Source organism: Cibotium barometz, chromosome 16, assembly GCF_041138505.1.
Source record: "Cibotium barometz isolate CiBa-2024 chromosome 16, ASM4113850v1, whole genome shotgun sequence".
NCBI lineage: Eukaryota > Viridiplantae > Streptophyta > Polypodiopsida > Cyatheales > Cibotiaceae > Cibotium > Cibotium barometz.
In genome coordinates this window covers 53,419,594-53,442,386 of record NC_141061.1, presented here as the reverse complement: position 1 = coordinate 53,442,386, position 22,793 = coordinate 53,419,594, and the positions used below count along the sequence as shown (strand labels likewise).

General features: G+C 39.7%; 2 protein-coding genes across 2 annotated transcripts; both read left to right on the top strand.

Annotated features, from left to right (window-relative positions):
• Positions 1-2,826: 2,826 nt before the first annotated feature.
• LOC147630743 (hydroxycinnamoyltransferase-like) lies at positions 2,827-4,681 on the top strand. Its single transcript, XM_086810722.1, has 2 exons — positions 2,827-3,394; positions 3,614-4,681. The coding sequence occupies exons 1-2, from the start codon at positions 2,966-2,968 to the stop codon at positions 4,505-4,507; spliced, it is 1,323 nt and encodes a 440-aa protein (XP_086666848.1). The 5' UTR covers positions 2,827-2,965; the 3' UTR covers positions 4,508-4,681.
• A 16,605-nt stretch (positions 4,682-21,286) lies between these two features.
• LOC147630742 (uncharacterized) lies at positions 21,287-22,342 on the top strand. The gene is made up of 4 exons (XM_086810840.1): positions 21,287-21,445; positions 21,528-21,612; positions 21,728-21,826; positions 21,908-22,342. The coding sequence occupies exons 1-4, from the start codon at positions 21,336-21,338 to the stop codon at positions 22,340-22,342; spliced, it is 729 nt and encodes a 242-aa protein (XP_086666966.1). The 5' UTR covers positions 21,287-21,335.
• Positions 22,343-22,793: the final 451 nt, after the last annotated feature.

The window sequence follows — 22,793 nt, the reverse complement described above, 5'->3', positions numbered from 1 at the left end:
CAAAAATGAGAATTGTGAAATTATTTGATATTTTATATGATATTTATGGTACGCTCATTTGCCACATGGTCGTGACTGGCTACACGGGAGAGCATGGAGTAGTGGTCGCATCGTGTGTTTTTGGTGAGCAGATCAGTGCATGGAGTAATGGGCTTGGCAAAGAGTACAAGCCATTCAAGACCTCCATTGCAATTAGGGAGAATATTCCCAACTTTTCGGACTTTATATCTATGCTGATCATAGAAGAAAAGGCTTTAGGTGAGGATTCTTCTTCACAAAGCAAGAACACATCGGAACAGGCCTTCTACTCTAATTCAAGTAGAGGCAGAGGTAGAGGCCATGGTCGAGTCCAAGGTGGTGGCCGATAAGGAAATCAAAATTCTGGACAACAACAGTCCAATGATTCACAACAGCAATTATACACAGGTGGAAGAGGCCAGTCTAGAGGCAGGGGGAGCCAAGGAGGCCGAGGTGGTTAGCAAAGAAATCAAAATGCAAATAACATAGAGTGCTATTACTATGGAAAACTAGGACACATGGCAAAGGACTGCTACAAAAAGTAGAATGACATTAAAAGTGGAAAGTTGTAGCAAGGCAACTATACATCATCTAGTAAACATGGAGGTGATGACAGAAGTGAGTAGCTATTTGTGATGCAGCACATGCTTAGTTCCATAACAGGGGATGTATCAGAATCTCAAGTCAGAATCTCAAGATATATGGTATGTGGTTTTTGGCGCCTCTAACCACATGACCAATCATGCTAAGTGGTTTACAGATATACAGAAAATAGAAAAACCAGGTTATGTAGAAACAAGTGATGATACTGCGCATCCCATTGCGCATGTTGGTAAAGTGCCATTGTCTATGTAGGAGGATGGCAAAATGAAGTACTTATTCACTGATGTACTTCATGTTCTGAATATTACAGAGAACCTAGTTTTTATTAAGTAGATGGTTGAGAAGGGTTTGCAAGTGAGGTTTAATCTTCAAGGATGTTTTGTGGAAGACTTCAAAAATAAGTGTCGCTTGGTTGCAAAGGGTAACAGAAATGGTAGGATGTTTTCGGATGTGAACATGCCTGAGATGAAAGCAACCATGTTTGAATATGGAATTGGTCATGTGAATGTACAGCAAGACTGAAGTCTATGCAAGCCCAAAATATTGTTGCAGGTTTGCCAAAGTTTAAGGTTGACGGTATGCATAAGGTATATGAAGCATGCCAACTTTGTAAGCAGGCCAAACATGCTTTCCCAGATGAAAAGCATGTCAGTGCAAGGCCATTGGATGTCATATATTCAGATGTATGGGGACCACCGACCAAGACTACAACAATTGCAGGTTGAAGGTACTATGTTACATTCATTGATGACCACACTAGGAAAGTGTGGGTTTATTTCATGAAGGAGAAAAGTGAGGTGTTTGCTCACTTTCAGAGATTTAAAGCCTTGTTCGAGAAGGAAAAAGGCATGCAAATAAAATGCCTAAGATTAGATAGTGGGGGAGAATATTTCTCCAAATGAGTTCAGTGATTTCTTGAGAAATCAGGGAATCAAGAGGCAATTTACGTGCAGGTACACTTCTGTAACAGGCACATTACAAAAGTGGCACGTGCCTTGATGGCTGAAAAGAATATGCCACATTACTTTTGGCAACCATTCTCTTTTTATATCTCGCCCGAGATATCATAAATATGCAAATTAATAACTCGCTTCACTGATCTCGCCTGAGATAAGATAAATATATAATTTATTCGATTTACGTATCTCGCCAGAGATACGATAAATATATAAATTATTCGATTTATGTCTCTCGCTCGAGATATGATAAATATATAATTTATTCCATTTACGTATCTCGCTCGAGAAATGATAAATATATAATTTATTAAATTTACGTCTGTCGCCCGAGATACGATAAATATATGATTTATTCGATTTACGTATCTTGCCCAAGAAACGATAAATATTTAATTATTCGGCCCAAGAAACCTTTTATTAATTTTCATATCTCGCTCAAGATATAAATATACATATTCATATCTTGCCCGAGATATAAATATACATGCTGTGTTGGCAAGCCACCGTGAATGTGCAATCCAGTCACAGCATCTCCAGCTATCTCGACTGAGATACGTTGGGATGATGACTAGATTGCCCGGTCATGTTGCCATGTATCTTGCCCGAGATAATGCGTGGCTACCTTTACCAAACAACCTACATGGGCGACACATATCTCGACCAAGATACGTGGCCGAGGTAACTGATTGGTCATTCCGAACTCGCCCGAGATACCTCGAACACGGATTCGGGAGACTCAAAAATGTCCCACTTCTTGCCAAACTGCCACGAAGCAGCCATCTTATCATGCTACGGCCCAATTATAGAACAAAAACCTTCAAATTTCAAGATTTTTTTTATAAATAATTTCACAATTTTAGATGAAGTTTTTCCACTTTTTGGGAAAATATATATTTCTAGAATGCTAACGGATTCCCATGAAGTCCAGGATGTGCTTCAAATTAAGGGCTAGTGTGCAATGCGCATTTCACATGGACTTCACATTGATGGTGGTTGTTTTGCATGTTCAAAGGGCACTCTTCACGTTTAGTGCAACCATGCTTTGCATGTTCAAAGTTCTTTATGACGTACCGAGTATGTTTTGCATGTTCAAAGTTCTTTATGAGGATCGATAGAAGGATAGAATCCAAAATATTACGTGAAAGTTGATGAAATGATAAGGAGCATTTTTTGCGTGTAGACAACGATCCATTATGAGAGCAAGCAAGATCGAGAGTAGCTACCAGCTACCTTGATCCTATATAATTCCATTTGCTGAACGTCTCCATAGCGTCCTCACACAGCGCTCGAATTGGAAGAGCAAGTTTTTTTCAGACTGTGCCCTTATTCTGAACGAAAAATCCCTTTAAAAGGATACTGCAGAGTAGGCCTGCTCTCACACAGCCATGGTGGTTGTCCGGACTCTCACTTCGAAGCTAGTGAAGCCTAGCATTTCCCCTCCCTTAATCCCTGATTATTGTCGTGTAATCCGGAGCTCCAATCTTGACCTCGTCATCCTCAACACCTACATCAAGACAGTTTACTTCTACAGCCCAAACGAGAGGAGCTCCGACTTCTTCTCTACCGATGTTCTCACTCAATCTCTTAGCCAAGCCCTCTCACACTATTACCCCATGGCCGGAAGGCTTATCCGAAAAGGGGAGAGGAGCATCGAGATTGCTTGTAACGGAGCTGGTGCTCTCTTTGTCAGAGCGAGCGCAAACTGTACTGTGGAGGAACTGAACGGTTTTGAGCCAAAGCAAGAGTTTTTGCACCTGGTTCCAAGCTTGGAGTCCTTCCACGAAGAGAGCTCACGGCCTTTGTTCATTGTCCAAGTAAGCCTGATTATCGCCAGAAATATTAACGGCTAATTAGCTGCTGGTGCCTTAATTGTGGAATTGCCCTCCGTTTAATTAGTATGCTAAGCTGTAGTCCTGTGTATACAATCGCCTAATTAGCTCAACACGTTTCTATAATTATGTATTGCTTTGGTAACTACTTGTTAATACGAAGCCGAATTGTTTCTCTCTCTTCTGTTATAAATGATGATGCAGGTTACCACGTTTAAGTGTGGGGCGGTGTCTCTTGGAATAGGAGTTGAGCACCATGTAGCAGATGGGATGTCCGCAATAGCCTTTCTTAACTCCTGGTCGGCTCTCGCAAGGGGAAAGCCAATTATAGAATCCAAGCCTTGCTTCGATAGGATATGGCTAAAGGCAAGGTCTCCTCCGACACCACTCTATGCACATGATGAGTATCTCTCTCTACCCCAACCCAAACACACGAATGGGCTAAGTACTGCCACTTTTCCTACTGTGATGATGTTTGAGATCTCGAAGGAGTTTGTGCACGAGATGAAGCAACGCTCTACAGATACTGATATTAAACCCTTCTCTACATACGAGCTCCTAGCAGCCCATGTGTGGAGATGTGTATGCAAGGCTCGCCAGCTTTCGAGTGATGAAGAAAGTAAGCTAATTACCCTTCTGGATGGACGGTCGAGGCTTCGCCACCCGCCGCTGCCGGACAACTACTTCGGCAACGTGGTCTTCACGTGCTGTCCGACAGAGACTGCCGGAGAAGTGGCGAGCAGCTTGGTAAACACTGCCAGGAAGATCCGGCAGGGTCTTCGTGGGATGGACGACGCCTACTGCCGGTCGGCAATCGACTTTCTGGAGCTACAGCCGGACTTGTCAAAGTTTGTGAAGGGTCCCCACACCTTCGCCTCACCAAACTTAGGCTTGATCAGCTGGACCAAATTGCCCATGTACGAATGTGACTTTGGCTGGGGCAAGCCCATCCACGTCGGGCCGGCGTTCATGCCATGGGAAGGGCATGCCTACCTTCTGTCCTCCCCAGCAGGCGATGGATCTTTCCGCCTCTTTATCTCACTGAAAAGCCAGCACATGCAGAAGTTCAGCGACCTTATCCTCCAGCTGAAGATGTAAAGCCAGTCCCACCTCCACGATTGTCAAGATAACATGGTGGCTAGGATATATATTATATGTATGTATCTGTCTCTGTGTGTGTGTGTGTATGTTTAAGGGGGAGAGATCTTTCTCTTTCTGTAATCTCGTTTCTCATGAGAATAATCAGAGTAAATGCTTGATCCACCAATTAAATGATCTCTCAATGAGTTCCTGATGGTCTTTCGCGGACACTGAAAGGCGGGGGCAAGCCACCACCTCAACTTTCCTCTTTCTTTCAGAATAGTACTAAATGTGATTATTAGGAGACTTCTATTGCCCAAGATTTTGTGAAAAGTTTACAAAAATCTACTAGCCTAAAGGGGTTGTAAATGGCGTTTTAGAAAAAAAAAACCAGTAAATTTATAAAAAAGGGATTCATTTTATTAAGTCAAAATTTATAAAAAATCATATTTTTAGTACCCTTTCAACACACGAGGTATGTCTACATTCTTCCTATAAAAAAGGGATTCATTTTACTAAAGTCAAAATTCATAGAAAATCATATTTTTTAGTACCCTTTCAACACACGCGGTATGTCTACAGTCTTCCTATAAAAAAGGGGATTCATTTTATTTAAGTCAAAATTCATAGAAAAACATATTTTTTAGTACCCTTTCAACACACGAGGTATGTCTACAGTCTTCCTAAAAGCATACTTCCCGAGTCTCTCTCTCTCTCTCTAGCTCTCTATAACTCTCTCTCTCTCTAACTCTCTCTCTACCTTACTCTCTCTGTCTCCCTCTCTCTTTCCCTCGAGATCTCTCTAGCTCTCTCTCTCTCTCTCTCTCTCTCTCTCTCTCAATCTTGAGAGGTGCACTACAAAGAAACCCTTTGTATCATGTGAGTTCAACTTTTCTTTTTTACCTTTGTGTCACTCTCTCTCTCTCTCTCTCTCTCTCTCTCTCTCTCTCTAACTCACATTATTTACCTTTGTCTAACTCTCTCTTTTGAACTCTTTGTAGCTCTCTCTCTATCTCACTCTCACTCACTCTCTATCTCTGTTTAATTGTCTTACGTTGTCTTACTCCCTCTACCTATCTCTATCTCACTCTCACTCACTCTCTATGCTTAGTGGAAGTGTGTGTTGGTCACAAGTGGATATAAGCCATCTACAATGAGCTAGGAGCATGCACAAGTAGTGCACTCACTAACGGATGCACACACATAATGGGCACTACATAAAAGATCCTTGTCTACCCTCACTTATGTGTTATCTGCCACCATCAGGAATTAATAACTTGTTTCAATCATTGTATTTCCCACATAATTGCAATACTTGATGTACTCAAGGAATGGCCGAGCCGAGTGAAAGAGACAACATCCACCCAATTAGTCAAGAATTGGGTGCCCAGTTAGTTATTCGGTGTGGATGTCCAAACTTATAACTCCCTTGTATACAAGTGAATTTATTTAATAAGAAAGGGACATTCCCTTGAGTGTTGATGGAGAGTGTGTTCTTGCTCCTTGTTCTCTAGCTCTCTATTCTCTCCTCTTGCCCTTTTGATAGTGCTTATGTGCTAGTGAGAGTGTGAGAGTGAGCGGTTGTCTTGCATGGTGGAGCATGGTCTTGCAACATTTGGGAGTTCCAAGCTCTTCGTGGATAACTAAAATGTGGTGGCAATAGGAGGGGGGTCTTATCAAGTGCTAGATAGCATCTTTGTGGTTTCCTCTTCTATACAAGATGGCCGGTAATAAGCAACCACGTTCCCACCAACGACATGTGAAAGGAAAGCTCTCTTCACTTGGTTAGCCTAGAGATAGTGAGTGTGGTGGCTTTAGGGTTTCTAATTGGTGGCTAGTTTGAGAGAAAGAGAGAGAGAAAAAGAGAGACTGAGGGAGAGAGGTACAAAAAGGCACAATTAGAGAGAGTTAGAAATAGAGAGAATTAGAGAGAGTTGGCCAGTTCGAGAGAGTTAAAGAGAGAGAGAGAGAGAGAGAGAGAGGGTTAGAGAAAGGTAATGAGAGTGAGTTAGAGAGATATTGAGTGTTAGAGAGAGAGAGTTAGCCAATTTGAGAGAAATAGAGAGATCTAGAGAAAGTAAGAGAGATTGGAGAGTCAAATAGAGAGAGAGAGAGAGACAGAGAGTAAGTTAGAGAAAGGTGAAGAGAGTAAGTTATAGAGAGAGAGTTACAGAAACACAAAGAGAGTAACTTAGAGAGAGTGTGTTAGAGAGAGAAAGAGTTAAAGAGAGAGTGAGTGAGAGTGACGTAGAGAGAGAAAGTAAGTTAGATTAAGGTTGAGAGAGAGAGAGAGTAAGTTAGATTGAGGTTGAGAGAGAGTTAGTCAATTCGAGAATAGAGAGAGAGTTATAGAGAGTTAAAGGGAGAGAGAGGTAGAGAGAGTTAGAGAGTAAGGTAGAGAAAGATAAAGAGTAGGTTAGAGAGAAAGAATGAGTATTAGAGAGAGACAGTTAACAGAGAATTAGAGAGAGAGTTGGCCAATTCGAGTGAAATCGAGAGTAAGAGACATAATTTGAGAGTTAAAGGGGGCCCGGGAGGGAGAGAGAGAGAGAGAGAGAGAGTTAGAGAGTTTTGGAGAGAAAGATGGTTAGGTTGAAAGATCCTTGTCCAGACCCTCACTTATGTGTTATCTGCATAAGAAATAATTAATGACTTGTTCCAATTGTTGTATTTTCCACATAATTGGACTTAATGATGTACTCAAAGGATGACCGAGCCAAGTGAAAGAGCTGACATCCACCCAATGTGTGCTTAGACTAGCCTAGATAAGGTTAGTCTATAAGTGGGTGCCCAATTAGTTATTGAGTGTGGACGCCCAAACTTATAACTCCCTTGTATATAAGTGAATTTCTTTAATAGGAAAGACATTCCCTTGAGTGTTAATTAAGAGTGTGCTCTTTATCCTTCTGCTCTAGCTCTCTACCCTCTCCTCTTATCCTTTTGTTAGTGCTTGTGTGCTAGTATGAGAGTGTGTGAGTGAGAGAGAGAGAGAGAGAGAGAGAGAGAGGGCCATTGTCTTGTGTGGTGGAGCATAGTCTTACAACACTTGGGAATTCCAAGCTCTACATGGACAACTCTTATGGTGACAATAGGAGGTGGTTCTTCTACATCTTTGTGGTTACCTCTTCTATACGAGATCATGGGGTAACTAGGTTCCCAACAACACATGAAAGGTAAGCTCTCTTCACTTTGTTAGCTTTGAGCTAGTGATTGTGGTGGGTTTGGGCTTCCTAGTTGGCCAGTTCGAGAGAAATAGAGAGAGTAAAAGAGATTGAGGAGAGTGCTACAAAAAGGCAAAGAGTTAGAGAGACTTAGAAATAGAGAGAATTAGAGAGAGAGGTAGAGAGAGTGTGTGTGAAAGAGAGTTGGCCAGCTCAAGAGAGTTAGACAGAGTAAGAGAGAGAGAGAGAGAGAGAGCTTGAGAGGGCTAGGGAAAGGTAAAGAGAGTGAGCATTAGAGAGAGAGAGAGAGAGAGAGAGATAGCCATTTCAAGAGAAATAGAGAGAACTCGAGAAAGTAAGAGATATTGAGAGAGTTAAAGAGAGAATTAGAGAGAGAGAGAGAGAGAGAGAGAGAGAGAGAGAGAGAGAGAGAGATAGCCAATTTAAGAGAAATAGAGAGAACTTGAGAAAGTAAGAGATATTGAGAGAGTTAAAGAGAGAATTAGAGAGAGAGAGAGAGAGAGAGAGAGAGAGAGAGAGAGAGTAAGTTAGAGAAAGGTAAAGAGAGTAAGTTATAGAGAGAGAGTTAGAGAAAGGTAAAGAGAGTGAGTTAGAGAGAGATTATGTTAGAGAGAGAAAGAGTCGACCAGTTGTTCGAGAGAAATAGAGAGAGCTAGAGAGAGTTAGAAAAAGAGAGTTAGAGAGTGAGGTAGAAAGAGAGTTAGAGTGAGGTGGAGAGAGAGAGTTGGTCAATTCAACCGAAATAGAGAGAGTTAGAGAAAGTAAGAGAAATTGAGATAGTTAAGAGAGAGAGAGAGAGAGAGAGAGAGAGAGAGAGAGAGAGAGAGAGAGAGAGAGAGAGTCAAAGAGAGCGAGTTACAGAGAGAGAGTGTTAGAGATAGAGAGGTAAAGAGAGTTGGAAATGTTAAAAAGAATGGATCTAGGGCAGCTCATAGCAAGAAATTGAAGACATAATTAAGGAGACTAATGAGTTGATTAAGAAAGTAAACAAGATGTTAACAACAAAATGGAATATTGCTTACAAAATGTCATAGAATCTCTTTCATTAGAGTTGATCCAAGTACATTCTTTTATAGCTCTCATGGAGGTTGCAACTCATAAGATGTGTGAACCCTAGTGCCAACCATGTGTCCATAAATGTTCACACGACATTTACCTCCTTGGACTTCCATGTGTCACCTTTTTGACCTTTTCAGATGTCACCTTTTACAAATGACCATACAAATAAACCTTTGCCAATGTACTCTTAGTCTATCCTTTTCTAATGTGCATACTCCTCCCCTTTCTTTACTCATGTTGTACCCTCACACATTGTATTTCTCAACACCTCCCCTAAAAATGATAAGGGTCTAACACCTAACATGTAATGACTTGACCTACACTCCATACTCATATGGTTGGAACGGTCCGTTTAGGTTTCTCTATGAGCTACAAGGTTGGCTTTTTCTTGACACTTTACACACCGGGAGAGTGGGGTTATAATGAGGAGTTAGGAGCCATACCATTTCTTTACTAATACCCCATGGAGACTTTCATTTGTTAGGATCTTCGGCTTCTTCTCTACCTTGGACTCAGAGGCTTTTAGGTTGTTCCTTTTTCTTGTGGACAACTCAATGGCTCTTGCCCATTTCTTTCCTAAGAGCTCTTTCCTTGCCCTCACACACTTACCCCACACATGCTCGTTTGGTCGTGTTTCATCAAAGATTACACTTTTTTTCAACTCTTGGTCATGAATTTGCCTGCTTATATTGGTGGCAATTATAAAGCTTACATATTTTTGGTGAAAACATTTTTTCGATGACAAATTTGATCTTGATGAAGATCTCATACAATGCACATATCACTAATAATGTAAATGACTAACTCAATGATAAACATGTCAATAATGCCCATGTTGATGTAAACCTATGAAAATCCATGTGATACCCAAATTAAAATGGTAATGGCCATTTTCATGATTTTGCATATCAATACCTGTAACCATGTTTACACTATTGGAAAACCTTATCACAAAGAAGAATTCGTGCGCCACACAATTTGTGCTGTTGATCATGTTACAGGGTTAAACCTGCTGATGAAAAAGGTTGTGTGCCTATAAAGGATTATTGTGTAGCTGCACTACAAGTAGCTATCTTGCTCTCTATGTGTCTCCCTACTATGCTGCAAGATTACACTATGAAGCTATTATGTCAAGCTAGAGAAGCACAGATGGTTAAGATGACGCAAATATTAAGAAAAGGTCATTACTAGGAAGAACTAAGAGCAACGATTTCTACTCAAAAATTTGCAATGAATGAATCAACCACAAAATTTGCAATGAATGAATCAACCACAAAATCCCTATATCTAAATTGTAAAACTTCAAAAGATCATAATCAAGCTCCTCAACAAACGCTAATCACATGATGAATATCTCATAATTACCTCCTAAATAAGAGCCAAATTTGCTTTGATACCATGTTAAAAGCATGGATCTAGGGCGGCTCATTGCAAGTAATTGAAGACATGATTAAGGAGACTAATGAGGTGATTAGCAAAGTAAACAAGATATTAACAACAAAATGGTATACTCACAACATGTTACATAATCTCTTTCATCATTAGAGTTAATTCAAGTACATCCTTTTATAGCTCTCATGGAGCTTCTAACTCACAAGATGTGTGCATCTTAGTGCTAACCATGTGTCCATAAATGCTTACACTACATGTGCCTCCTTGCACTTTCCATGTGCTACCTTTTTGCCTTTGACTTGACCTTTCACAAATGACCGTACAAATTAACCTTTACCAATACAAAAGAGAGAGTGTGAGTGTTAGAGAGAGAGAGAGAGAGAGAGAGAGAGAGAGAGAGAGAGAGAGAGAGAGAGGATCAAAGAGATAATGTGTTAGAGAGAGTTTGCCAATTTGAGAGAGATAGAGAGGATTAGAGAGAGTAAGAGAGTATGAGGGAGCTGAAGAGAGAGAAAGGCATTGAGTTAGAGTGAGGTGGAGAAAGAGTTAGAGAGTGAGTTAGAGAAAGGTAAAAAGAGTAGGTTAGAGAGAAATAGTGAGTGTTAGAGAGAGAAAGAGAGAGACAATTAAAGAGAGAGTTGGCCAATTCGAGTGAAATAGAGAGAGTTATGTTAAAATACATGAATCTAGAGTGGCTCATAGCAAGTTATTAAGTCCATAATGAAAGACTAAGAAAATGCTAATATGAGATTAAGATAAAGGTTAATCAATGATCCAATGATTAAGGGATAAACTTCATAATCTTATCACATTAGCTTGATCTAAGTACATGCTTATATAGCTCTGATCCACATGCTCCATGCACCCTTGTGCCATCCATGTGTTCATAAATGCCCACATGCCTTGTGCACCACCCTTGCACTTTCCATGTGCCTACTTTTTTACCATTGACTCCTTATATTCATCCATTCACATGCCCAAATAACCTTAGCTTTCATCCATTCACATGCCCAAATAACCTTAGCTTTCATCCATTCCTATTTCATATCATTCTAGGATTCATCTACCTTGCCCTCACATACATGTGCCCTATACATAACATGACATGCACCATATTTCAACACCTCCCCTTGGTGCCCAAATGGGTCTCATCCTCCCAAGAAGTTAATGTGTCATACATAGACATGACATTTGCCTCCCCCTTAATGGAGACACGGATATACATCAATTAACTAGAGGTGATGACATCAACATGAACATACATTGGCATAACTACCCATTTCCAACTTGTCTCACTCACACTGAGCTCAGAAGTTGGCATGACATAGACATCATCATAGGACATGACATAAAACATCATCACATCCACATACATATGGGCACATCTTCACCAAGAGTTGCCCAATCCTAAGGTTGATTATCATACATTGACATAAACGTTGTTGACCTCCATCATAGTATCATCATGACATCAACATCCATTTGTGACACCACCATATCATGGTATCATAACATCATCTTACATAGACATGGACATGGCCTCCATCTTGACATAGGCTTTCATGGAAACATCCGTTGTAACATTGCATACATTGCTTCACCATAACATACTAAACCATCATCCTTAATATCTTCATGACTTTAACTTCCATGGTGTAGACATAGTCACCGGCATAGCATGGCATATAATCCATGACTTGACATCCATCATCATAAGAAGTATACATCATATCTCTTTTGATAGGTCTGCATGAATCATCTCTTATGGGGAATTCTTCTTCACCACACATTTTAGAAATTTTGATTTCATTAATGTTTTCTGAAGAGATCTTATATTTTTTAACTAATGGCCACAAAAAAATAATCATTGTACTGACATTTACAAATGATCACCCTTATCTAGACTCGTTGCTTGAAGGTGAATGTTGCGCTTGCGCACCTGCAAGAAACTTGACCCCACCATGCCTGCTTCTCCTTCAACTACACTGGCTCCAAGCTTTTGTAGTTCCATATAGATAGCAACCATTCTTTCCATCTTCTTCTCCCTCTTGGCAAAAACCTTCGAGTTCTTGCACGGAGTCAACTTAGCCACATCCACAGCTTGTCCCCGCTTTGTATTGTTACTCAAGTTTCCTCTTTCCATCCTTGGCAACATAAGGAGCTTTGGTTGCATCACTCAGTAATTTCCATTTACCACCCCCAGCCTTCCCAACTTTCCTCATACTCAAGTTTCCTCTTTCCATCCTTGGCAACATAAGGAGCTTTGTTTGCATCACTCAGTGATTTCCATTTACCACCCCCAGCCTTCCCACAACAGAGTAGATACAGATTTGTTGTTGGGGTTGCTAGCATTGAATATTTTCCAGAATTATTCTAGGAAGACAAAGAGTACATTGGGAGCCCTTTTGGGATTGTTCGGGTCCTTCTTAGCTTGCCTCTTCTTGGCCTTATCATCCTTTAGGGCCAACTTCTTCCTTTTCTTTAGATTTGTTTCTTCCCCCTTCTTGGAGAGAGCACCCGTAGTGTTGGCTTCCTTCATTTGAGCTATCTGAAGAGAAGATATGAACATTACTTGTTGATTTGATAATTGATAAAGAAGCTCTAAGCAGTAAGGATTAGACCCTAATAAGAAAGCAATAAAAACTATCTTACCAAGAGATCAAGTTTTATCTATCCTAGTCAAACCAGACCTAACCTAATCACTTGCAAGGAGCCTAGCACCTAGCAGGCTCTAATACCGTGTTAAAATAGATGAATCTAGGGTGGCTCATAGCAAGTGATTAAGCCCATAATGAAAGACTCAAAAAATTCTAATACGAGATTAAGATAATGCAAGAAGAAGGCCCACTCATCACATGGAGTAGAAAACAAGGGTGTAGGTCACCATCCCATTAGGGAAAAACGGAGCTCATTTTGGGGCCCTGTAAGAAATTCACTATTTTTCGATTTATTTCTCTCCTAAAAGATCTCAAAAATAATAAAATATGGAAACGTGGCTCAGAACTGTCAGTAAGGACCACTGAACTGTCAGTTCAGAAAAGAATAAGATAATCTTTTGTCTAACTAACACGATTTTGCATTAAATATCTCCTTAATTTTTTTTGTTTCTCGAAGATTTCGCATCTCTTTTGACGACGTGTGCAGGCCTCTCATAAAGAATCCATCACTGAACTTAATGATTGTATGGATACCGCCACACTTCCACAATTCATGTTACAAAAAGACTATGAGATTGAGAAGCCAACTTTGCAACCTCAGAAGCACAAAAATGGCCGATACTAGTGAAGTACAATCTCAGAAGAAGCGATTATATCATCTTCACATCGACTTAGAAGAACAATATGCTCCAGCACAAAAAAGACGAAAGGATACGGTGCTAAATGCTCAACAACGGGAAAATATGAGAAGAGAAGGGCTCCAACATATTGACTTATGGTGTGATGGAAGTATATATCTAAAATGTCCAGTACAAAACTCTACACCTCCATTTGTCAATCCAACCACACTATTGAGGTTTGCGGGCGATGGACAAAATGGACTTCTTGGTTATATTTCAGCACAGTCTGCATTTGCAGAAACATATAAAACAATGTACCTACAAGAAAAGGGAGCCAGGATTCAAGAGATAGCTATTCGTGCAAAATTGGAGCAGCAGTTGTTGCAGAATGAAATTGAGGAGCATTCAAAGAGTAAAAAAGAGTTAACAAGATCAAGAAGGAAGAGAACCATGCTTGGAGACAGACAACGAAGTAGGAAGATTAAAAACATTGCAAATTTGAAGGCTGGGACTGGTGGATGCAAGCGAAGAATTCACGAAGCAAGGTTAGTTTGCAATTTCTTATTTTTTAAACTCAAAAATGCTCTCAAATGACTATATGTATTTTGTCCATTATTGCAAAACAGGATTGGAAGTGTTGAATAATATAGGCATATTGTGTTGTTACTATATTGTTACTATAGGAAATTATTGGAGCCTGCAAAAGAAAATATGGATCCCAACCTTCTTCCAGTTAAACAAATGAAAGGATTGCTTTCTTGTGGTGTAGCAAAAGGTTTGATTGAAGAAAAAAAATACAAAACAATCAAACGCAATGTTGTAGAGGACTTTATATCCAATAATCAAGTTGATGGTACTACAATCCAAGAGGCTCTTGATGTTAGTGGAGTTAGCAGGAAGGGATATAGTTCGATTTTCCATGCGATATCCTCAACTTTGAGAGATCAAAGGACTAAACGAGTTTTACTGCCAAATCCAGCAACAGTGTGGAAGATAAGAGGTCATTTGAATGAAAGTATAGATGAGTTTATTGGACCATATATCCATATTGAAGATATATTTCATGGTGCTAAAGGAACCACTGTGTATGACCCTTGGAACAATATATTTGTAGATCTACAACAACTTCAAAGAAGAATGGTCGAGTTTTATGGAATAACATTTGAAGAGTGCAAAGGCATTTTGAAATTTGTTATCAAACTGGATGAGTGTGAGGTTGTAAAGGAAAAGAAAATGGAAAGGATTACTATCACATTGATGAATGGAGCACTTGATACATCATTGAATGAAGCGAGTTCGAAGTATTTTAGTGTGCAGTCGGAGAAACACATATGGTGGTTGGGCTCATTCCAGGTATGATCATTTTTTATTTCGTACTTGATTTTAGTCAATGTTTTCAAATCTTTTATAGTAAGACTTTTGTTTTGTATAATCACAGGTAAAGACAGAAGACCATGAAACACTAGATTGGGTGTTTCACCACACGGAAATACCAAGAATAATTAAAAGACAGGTGCAAGGAGAGAATCTCCATGTTGCAGGAAAAGGTGATTTTCAAGTAGAGTGGCACATCGCGGGGGATCTTAAAACACTTAAGTGCATGTATAACGTTAGTAAAGGAGGTAACTCAAAGTCTCCTTGTCTTTACTGCAAAGAATCAGCGCAAGCAATGGATTCTAAATGGTGGAAGAGAGCACCTAATAGAGATAAAGTTGACCTTGACTTCAAGGCCATTCTTGACATTCCACTATGTAATGTTCACATATGCACATTGCATGCTCTATGTCGAATTATTGAGAAATTGGTATTTTTGTATATTGGATTTGCTTGGAAACTCCGTCCCGAAAGAAATAGAAAGGATGCTCTTCATGCATTGGAAAAAGTGTTATCCGATATAGGTCTGCATGGAGGTGATGTTCATATCACAAAGGATTTTAAAAAGTCTAGCAATGGCAAGGAGGTACCAATCAAGCCCTCTATTGGTGGTGTTAAGGCAAGAAGATTCTTGTCTCGACCCAAACACAATAGTAAGCAAGTAAGGCAAGGTAAAACAGTTTCAAGGATTAGTTATGGATTGTGGAAGCAAGTCCATAATGCCGTGAAAGATCATGAGGCAGATGGGGAAGCACGAAATGTGAAGGCAGAGGTGTGGAGGTCTCTTGATCAACTCTTCATGTTCTATGACAATGTAACATGGACAAAGAGTGATTACAAGAACTTTGAAGAGGCAATAAAACATTTTGGGAAGTCAATGAAAGACGCATGGACAGCCTGCAATATAACTCACTACATGGTAAAGTGATGTCTTCTTCTTTTACTTAAGTGTGATCCTCTTTTCTTTTATAACTTACTATGCATTCTTATGTCTTTGTGAAAACAGCATATTATCTACAACCACCTTCCCTATTTTGTCAAAAAGTATGGATGCCCAGCAATTTGGTCTACCCAAGGCATGGAGAAGTCTCACTACATGGCACGTAATGCATTTTTCAGACACACACAACACTATGGAGGGAGTCAAAAGGCAAATAGTCTGAAGGAAGTCTTCCAATGGTTTTACCGAGGCATTCTACAAAGGCTGCATGCTCAAAGAAAAGTTGCTAGCTCCAAAGTCAAGCTTGCTTTTATTCTAGCCCAAAAGCAAAGACGAAGACAAACTTTGGACAATTCAATGGCAGCAGAGAGACATAGACAGTGGAGGGATTCGAAGATAGTTAGAAACCATAAATGGACAAGTAAACATGAATAGCAGTTTGTAACTTATTGGTATTATGTCCACATGTTTTCAAACTCAATCAATAGATTTTTATTCTGTGGAACAAGTGACTCTTGGTGTAATGCCTATATGTTTTGAGACTCTATCAAAAGTAAGTCTTTTGTGAAACATGTGATCTATATTAACAAGCATCAATACATCCATATATTAACACACAAAAAATTCAATCAATACTACTTAATTATGCTAGACATACTGTTGATCCTTACCAATAAAATACTGAGTGTCAAACACTTTTAGAAGCTTTTGAGTGTGGGAAGAGTACTGAAGTGTCGTACAATGATGGGACAAATGCAAAAGGGTACTGATCGTCCGTACGGACAAGGAACTGATGAGGATCAAAGACTTTGTACAAATCAGTTCAACTTCAACATAATGTTTGTGCTATATTTGATGACTAAATCCTATTACTCCCAAGGCTTGCGAGTCGGAACTCTCTTTTTGAACTTGATTGGACTCTTTTTCTTCCTTATTGGCTTGATGTCGACTTTCTGTTTATCAATGCTTGCCTCTGTTGCTTGTGTGAGAGGGGTATCCTTGTCTTCAGCTATCTCCACGTGTTCTTCTTCTTGGATTGTGTGGCCTGATGCAATCATGGGTGGCTCTCGGAACCTTATGAGCTTGTGTTTTCCATAGCCCTCTAGACATTTGGGCTCCTTAACACCACATGCTAATGCATAAGAAGTGTAAGACAAAAAGTAAGAGGCCCTAGAGGCCTGCTTATTCACATAATCCCCAAATATATCTATGGCGGACAACCTCTCTATTAAAATGATCTTTTCCTTTTGCCATGGAAGATCATGTCCACCTAATACCCTAGACAAACATTTAAAGAAGTAAACAATGGCTTCTCCATTGTTGCTCAACTGCCTATGGTAAATCAAGATCTTAGCACTACCTAGATCATGAATATAATGAGCTAGGCTTGACATTTTGCCAAACCCAGCTGGCCTGCTTCCACTTGATCTCTGGAGGAATGTGTCATCCTCAATTTGTAGAGCTGCCATGTATCAAAAGATTATAGTGAGACAATGATACATAACTACAAAACATTTAAACACAACATAAAGTATTTGATTTGATAATAATATCATACCCTCTCATTTTCATCAGCAACAAGAAGTTCATCTTTCCAAAGATTTATTCCTCTCCCCTCCAGTCCAGCCTCTTCTTTAAGTTTTTCCTTATGAAGTGATGAGAGATTCATAGCTTCCTGGGTGAGCTGGAAGGCAGCTTCATCTGGCTCTTGGAAACTTTCAGCCTCTTTGAAACAAATAGTAAGGGCCTCTGCAGGATCAAAGGTTGTTTCCAAAGCTAGCAGTGAATGGTCATCCTCTATGCCAACCTCCTTGTCAAGCCTTGAAGCCTGGGCAATAAGGGAAATGGCATAGTCCTCCCTCAAATTGAACATACACTCTATATCATGGAGGAAAACATAATCTTTACCACCAATCAAGACACTTGGAAGCATGGGCACTGCATAGTTGCTGCTCTGAACATCAAAGTCTTCAACTGGCTGTGCTGCCCTAAGAGTCTCAGTCCTTAGTTGAACAAGGTCAAGAGCAGCCACTTGCAGCCCCTCATCCTCGAGGTTGATATCTTCTTCCTGCTCTGCTATATCTGTTGCCATAGGAATATTCTCTTTTACCTCTGCCACAGATATATCTTCTTCTTCAGTCTCCTGCCCTTGCTCTTCTAGAGATTGCTGTTGAAAGACAATGTACATGAGGAATGCCATGTTTTCCTCAAGCACTCTACACTTTCTGGTGTGCAAGTTACAACTGAATTTATATTCCTCAGGCAGGCTGTCAAACCTTCTATTCACATGATACCTCAGCTTCTCAATGGAGACAATATGATTTAAATGCACAAAAACCTTTTCACCTTCCACAATCCTTCCTGCCTCTGTCAGTTGTTTGAAGGTATCCCAATGGTCTGAAAGGAAATCTCTGTGATGGTCCAAAAGAGAGCTCATAGTGAACTCCCTGTTGAAAATACTGTGGTATATGTGGAAGTTCCTTTGAGCCTTGCACTTGTGAAGAAAGTCAAATAGGAGCAAATCTGGAGATTTGTCCTCTTCTGGTTCCCTTTGTTTTGAAAGGGAAGACTCACCTTTCTGCTCTAGTCTCTTGCTTTTGCCTGAAGCAAAATTTATATAACATGAATTCTATATGCTCACATATGCAATCAGATAAAGTATAGGATATCACCAAACAAAACTCTTCATCAGCACACATGAATCACCTGGTGATTGCTGTGGTCTGAGTATAGCAGCAGAGAAGTCCAACTTCCTCTTGAAAGGAGGGGCCTGAGGATCAACTGTTCCAAAGCAGAAACATTTCTCATCATCAAGAAAGACATCTCCATGGACATAGAAAGCAAAACAATGAGCAAACAGTAAAAACCAAAAGAGACACAAGACTTTGCAACAAAACACGATGCAGACCCATTTGAAAAATGTAAAGTGCTCTCCTCGCATTTTGTTGCAAATTCTGAATTTCTACTGACATCCATTTCCAATCAAATGTTAGGGATATCTCACAATGTTGAGGACAGTAAATGATGCAAGGAGGAAATCCCCAGTGCAAAAGAGATTAAAAGAAGGAGAAAAAATAAGAACCAGAACAAATATCAGAATTTGCAGCAAAACGCGATTTGGAGCATTTGGAAAACATAAACCTTTCTAATCGCATTTTGTTGCAAAATTCCAAATCTTACTCATATCCATCTCTAATCAAATCCTAGGGTGATCTGCCAGATTCTAGGCACTGAGATTTAATAATTCTACAGATGGAAGAAATATATGTCAGAAAACATTGGAAATGGTATAGATCTCTGACCTTTCTTTTCCTCTTCCATACTGATGGAATAGCCCTGGAGATTGTCCTGCTCTTTTCCAAAACTGAGCTGTAGCACTGGTAACCTGGAGATCTGGTAATGGTAGTAGTCTTCAGACAGGTTGCAGAGTGGATGGAGTGTGTTGGGTAGAAAGTGGTCAAAGTGGGAGAGAAGAGGATGATGGGAGGGTGCTGGCAGGGATGGAATACGGGGAGGGAAAAGTGTTAATGGATCTAATTATGAAATCATGATTGGCACAAGTTCCAAGGCAAAAAGTGACCCACAAATTTCAAATCCCAAAAGATTTGGTGGGACCCACACGTGTTAAAAAACGACTATATCTCACACGTGTGGTATTAATAACTCCATTATTTGTATTTTGTAATAATCTACTCTCCTAACTCAGTTCTCTTGCATCTCTACCTCCCTACTCCACACCATCAGCATCCAGACCAGCAGCAGCAGAGGTTCACACCCACCACCGGATACTCATCATCAGCACAGAACACTTGCAGATACCTTCCAGGTTAGTAAGAAAATCTTTTTCCTCTCCTTCTTGTTTAATAGTATATTAGGGTAAGGAATTGATTGATGTGATGTAGGTTACATATTATGATAAATATTATATGCATTTTTTAGATTTTCTCCACTGCATGTAGAAGCAGGAAGACTTTTTATTTGGCCCTATTGAATGAAGTTTGATCACTTCTTGATGTCCATAGGCTCAATCTATGTTGCACCAAGCTGCATACACACTGAAATGACTAAAGGCATGCTGAAGTATGTTGTCTCTAGAATTTGCAGCAAAACGCGAGGAGGGGATTTTAGAAATCTCAAAATAGTGCAAATCGCATTTTGTTGCAGATTTTAAAATGCTTCTTTATCCACCCATTTCAGGCCTGCATAGCTCTTCTATAAACACAATACATATTGTTTGTAGTTGGAAAGATAGAGAATTCATCATATGAATGCAAAAGCATGTTGTTTCAAGCATTTGCAGAAAAACGCGATTCTGAGCTGTTACAAATTTCAAATCTTCATAATCGCCTTTTGTTGCAAATTGTTCAATTTTGCTTCATCCAAGTTGTCATCACCTTCTTTAATCATTCTATGTTCTCCATGTTTCTTATCTTTTACTATTGCTTTGTATGGACCTTTTCAGAGTGATGGCAAGAACCAAGGCAACTGCAAGGAGGTCTGGCAAGGGGCCAGGGCTTGCAGCAGCAGCAGCTGGGGCTGATGTCAAGGAATCTACTGTGCCTACAAAAGGAAGAGTTGCACATGGCAAGAAGGGGAAGCCAATGAGCATGCTACAGCAAAAGTCCAAGAGGTTAAAGCATTCTGCTGGTGTGCTAAAGGAGATCAGGAAACAGCAAAAAGCTATAGGCTTTGCAATCCCCAAGGCACCTTTTCAGAGGCTAGTGAGAGAAATCTGTGATAGCTGGCACCTTGGTTTCAGGTGGAACAGGACTGCCATTCTTTCCTTACAGGAAATGGCAGAGGATTACCTGGAGAAGTACTTTGAAGATGCAATGCTTGTAGCAGCCCATGCTCACAGGGTAACTCTGATGGCCAAGGACTTCAACACATTGTCCAGAGTGAGGTGGAGGTATGACAAGCTGGTCCATCCTGTGGAATGGCAGGACATTAAAATGAGAGACATATTATTAATTCCACCTACAAGGAAATTGAAGGCAGACAAGGTGAAGGTTGTTGAAGTGACCCACTCAATGAGCACCAGAGGGAAAGCTGCTTATGAGGAGTCACTGAAGCAGCAAATAGAGAAATCCAAGTCTGCTATAAATGTGGAGACTGTACAGATGGAGCTACAGATACAGAGAAGGTTGCAGGAGCTGGGCCCTAACATAGTTGTCCATATTGAAGATGATTTTTCAGAGAATAATTTTGACTTGACAAGAGCATGCTTGGCAGCATTGGCTCATAAGAATGAGTATTGCTCAGATACTATCATTCTTGCAATGCTCTAGTAAGTGTCTTTTATTTTACATTTGTTTGCAAAACAATCCTTATTGTACCTCCTCCCTTACACCTTACCTTAATTATTGTTTTGTCCAATGTAGCATGATGAGAAGCTGGCTGAACCATGCTGTACAGCATACAGTTTATATTATTGATCCTGCAATTTCCTTCAAGTTAAGAGATCCAAAGGAAACTCCCATGGATATTTCCAATTGGTTCAGACACTGTGATTTTGATCATGTTGATATTTTGCTACTTCCATACCATAACAAGTATGTGTGTGGCTGCTTCTTTTGGGATTTTCCTTCAAGATTGAGTACTCTTGTAGCCTTTGATTTCTTAATGCTTTTTTCCTTATGCAGTGACCACTGGAGCTTTGCTTCTATTGACATCCAGCAGAAGCAATGCTTTTTATTCAACTCTCTTAGAAACACACACAGAGAGGTTAAATTGTAAGTGGTTTGTGTGCTATTTTTAACTTTAAACTTCATTATTTGGATTTAATGCAAACTAACTGAATTATATGTATTGCAGTTGTATTAGAAGACTTCTAGATGCATTGGATCAGTGTCCTCCTAATGTCAATCTTTTGGATTCAATAGAGCCAATAGATTTAGAGGTAGAAAGTTGCTCCCTCTACTGATGTCTATTTCATGCTATGCCTTTGAACTTATTGAATAATATTATTTTGTTCATACATTAACAGTTTCTAACATATCTTTCCAACTATCCAGACACCACAACAAGATGATTCAAGTAGCTGTGGCTGGAGAGTGCTGATTAGTGCCAAATATATACTTTCAAGCTATTTTGAGATAGGACAGCCAGAGCTTGTAAGAAAAAATAATTTTCATTTAGCTTCAAAAAATTTGATATTGGTACAAAGTGTTCTAAATCATCATATCTCATTGCAGATGAGAGAAGATAGCTTCAACTCGAGCTACGTGTATAGTTTCAGAGCTGATATAATTTGGAAGTTTTTGAAGTATGCCTTCCCCAAACCTATTGTACCAGCTACTGTCGAGTTAGGTGAGAGCTCTAAAGTCCGAGAAGGTGTCATACACCTTGATGATACAGATGATGCAGATGTGGTGCCACAAGAACAAGGACCTAGTGCTGATGAGGAGAAGCCACAAGAACAAGGACCTGTTGCTTCTGCTGATGTTATTGAGGAAATGATGGAGCAACAGCAAACAGATGCTCCAAGGGTAGTAGAGGAGACAATGGAGCAGCACCAAGAGACTGTACACGACAAGATGGAGCAACAGAAAGTAGATTCTCCAAATAAAGATGATACGGTGAGGTTGGACCATGTAGAGCAGCCTCTAGATCAACCTGTAGATAAATAGAAAATTGTTGTCAAGAATATGTTCTACATATGTAATTAAACACTTCTGTACAGAATTTTACATTTCTGAATATAATACCTTTGTTTATGGAGTCTGTGTTATCTCAATTTTAAAATTTTCAATGTCTTTGCATTTTATTGATCTCTCTCTTCTTTTGAGCACCTGCAAAAAAGCAATATGAAACAATAGGGTAAAGTAAACTAATAGCAGTGCTTAATGAGACTAGGATAAGTCACATGGTATACCTTCTTATTGTTGTAGATAAATAAAAAGTCCTTTGAAATAGAACCTTCTGTCTCAAATAGAATGTCATTGCGCAATTGAGCTAGGGAGCAGCATTGTCTTAATGTGATATTGACTAGCACATCACCATTCTCAACAACATCAATAACAAGAAGTTTATTTTCTGCACCAAAAGAATCTTCATCTTGATCCATAGGGACTAGTTTTG

Coding starts and splice junctions, on each gene's coding strand:
- LOC147630742 (XM_086810840.1), top strand. CDS start 21,336: ATGCTTTTTTCCTTATGCAGTGACCACTGGAGCTTTGCTTCTATTGAC. Junction 21,446..21,527: donor ACACACAGAGAGGTTAAATT/GTAAGTGGTTTG, acceptor TATGTATTGCAG/TTGTATTAGAAGACTTCTAG. Junction 21,613..21,727: donor TAGAGCCAATAGATTTAGAG/GTAGAAAGTTGC, acceptor CCAACTATCCAG/ACACCACAACAAGATGATTC.
- LOC147630743 (XM_086810722.1), top strand. CDS start 2,966: ATGGTGGTTGTCCGGACTCTCACTTCGAAGCTAGTGAAGCCTAGCATT. Junction 3,395..3,613: donor GGCCTTTGTTCATTGTCCAA/GTAAGCCTGATT, acceptor ATGATGATGCAG/GTTACCACGTTTAAGTGTGG.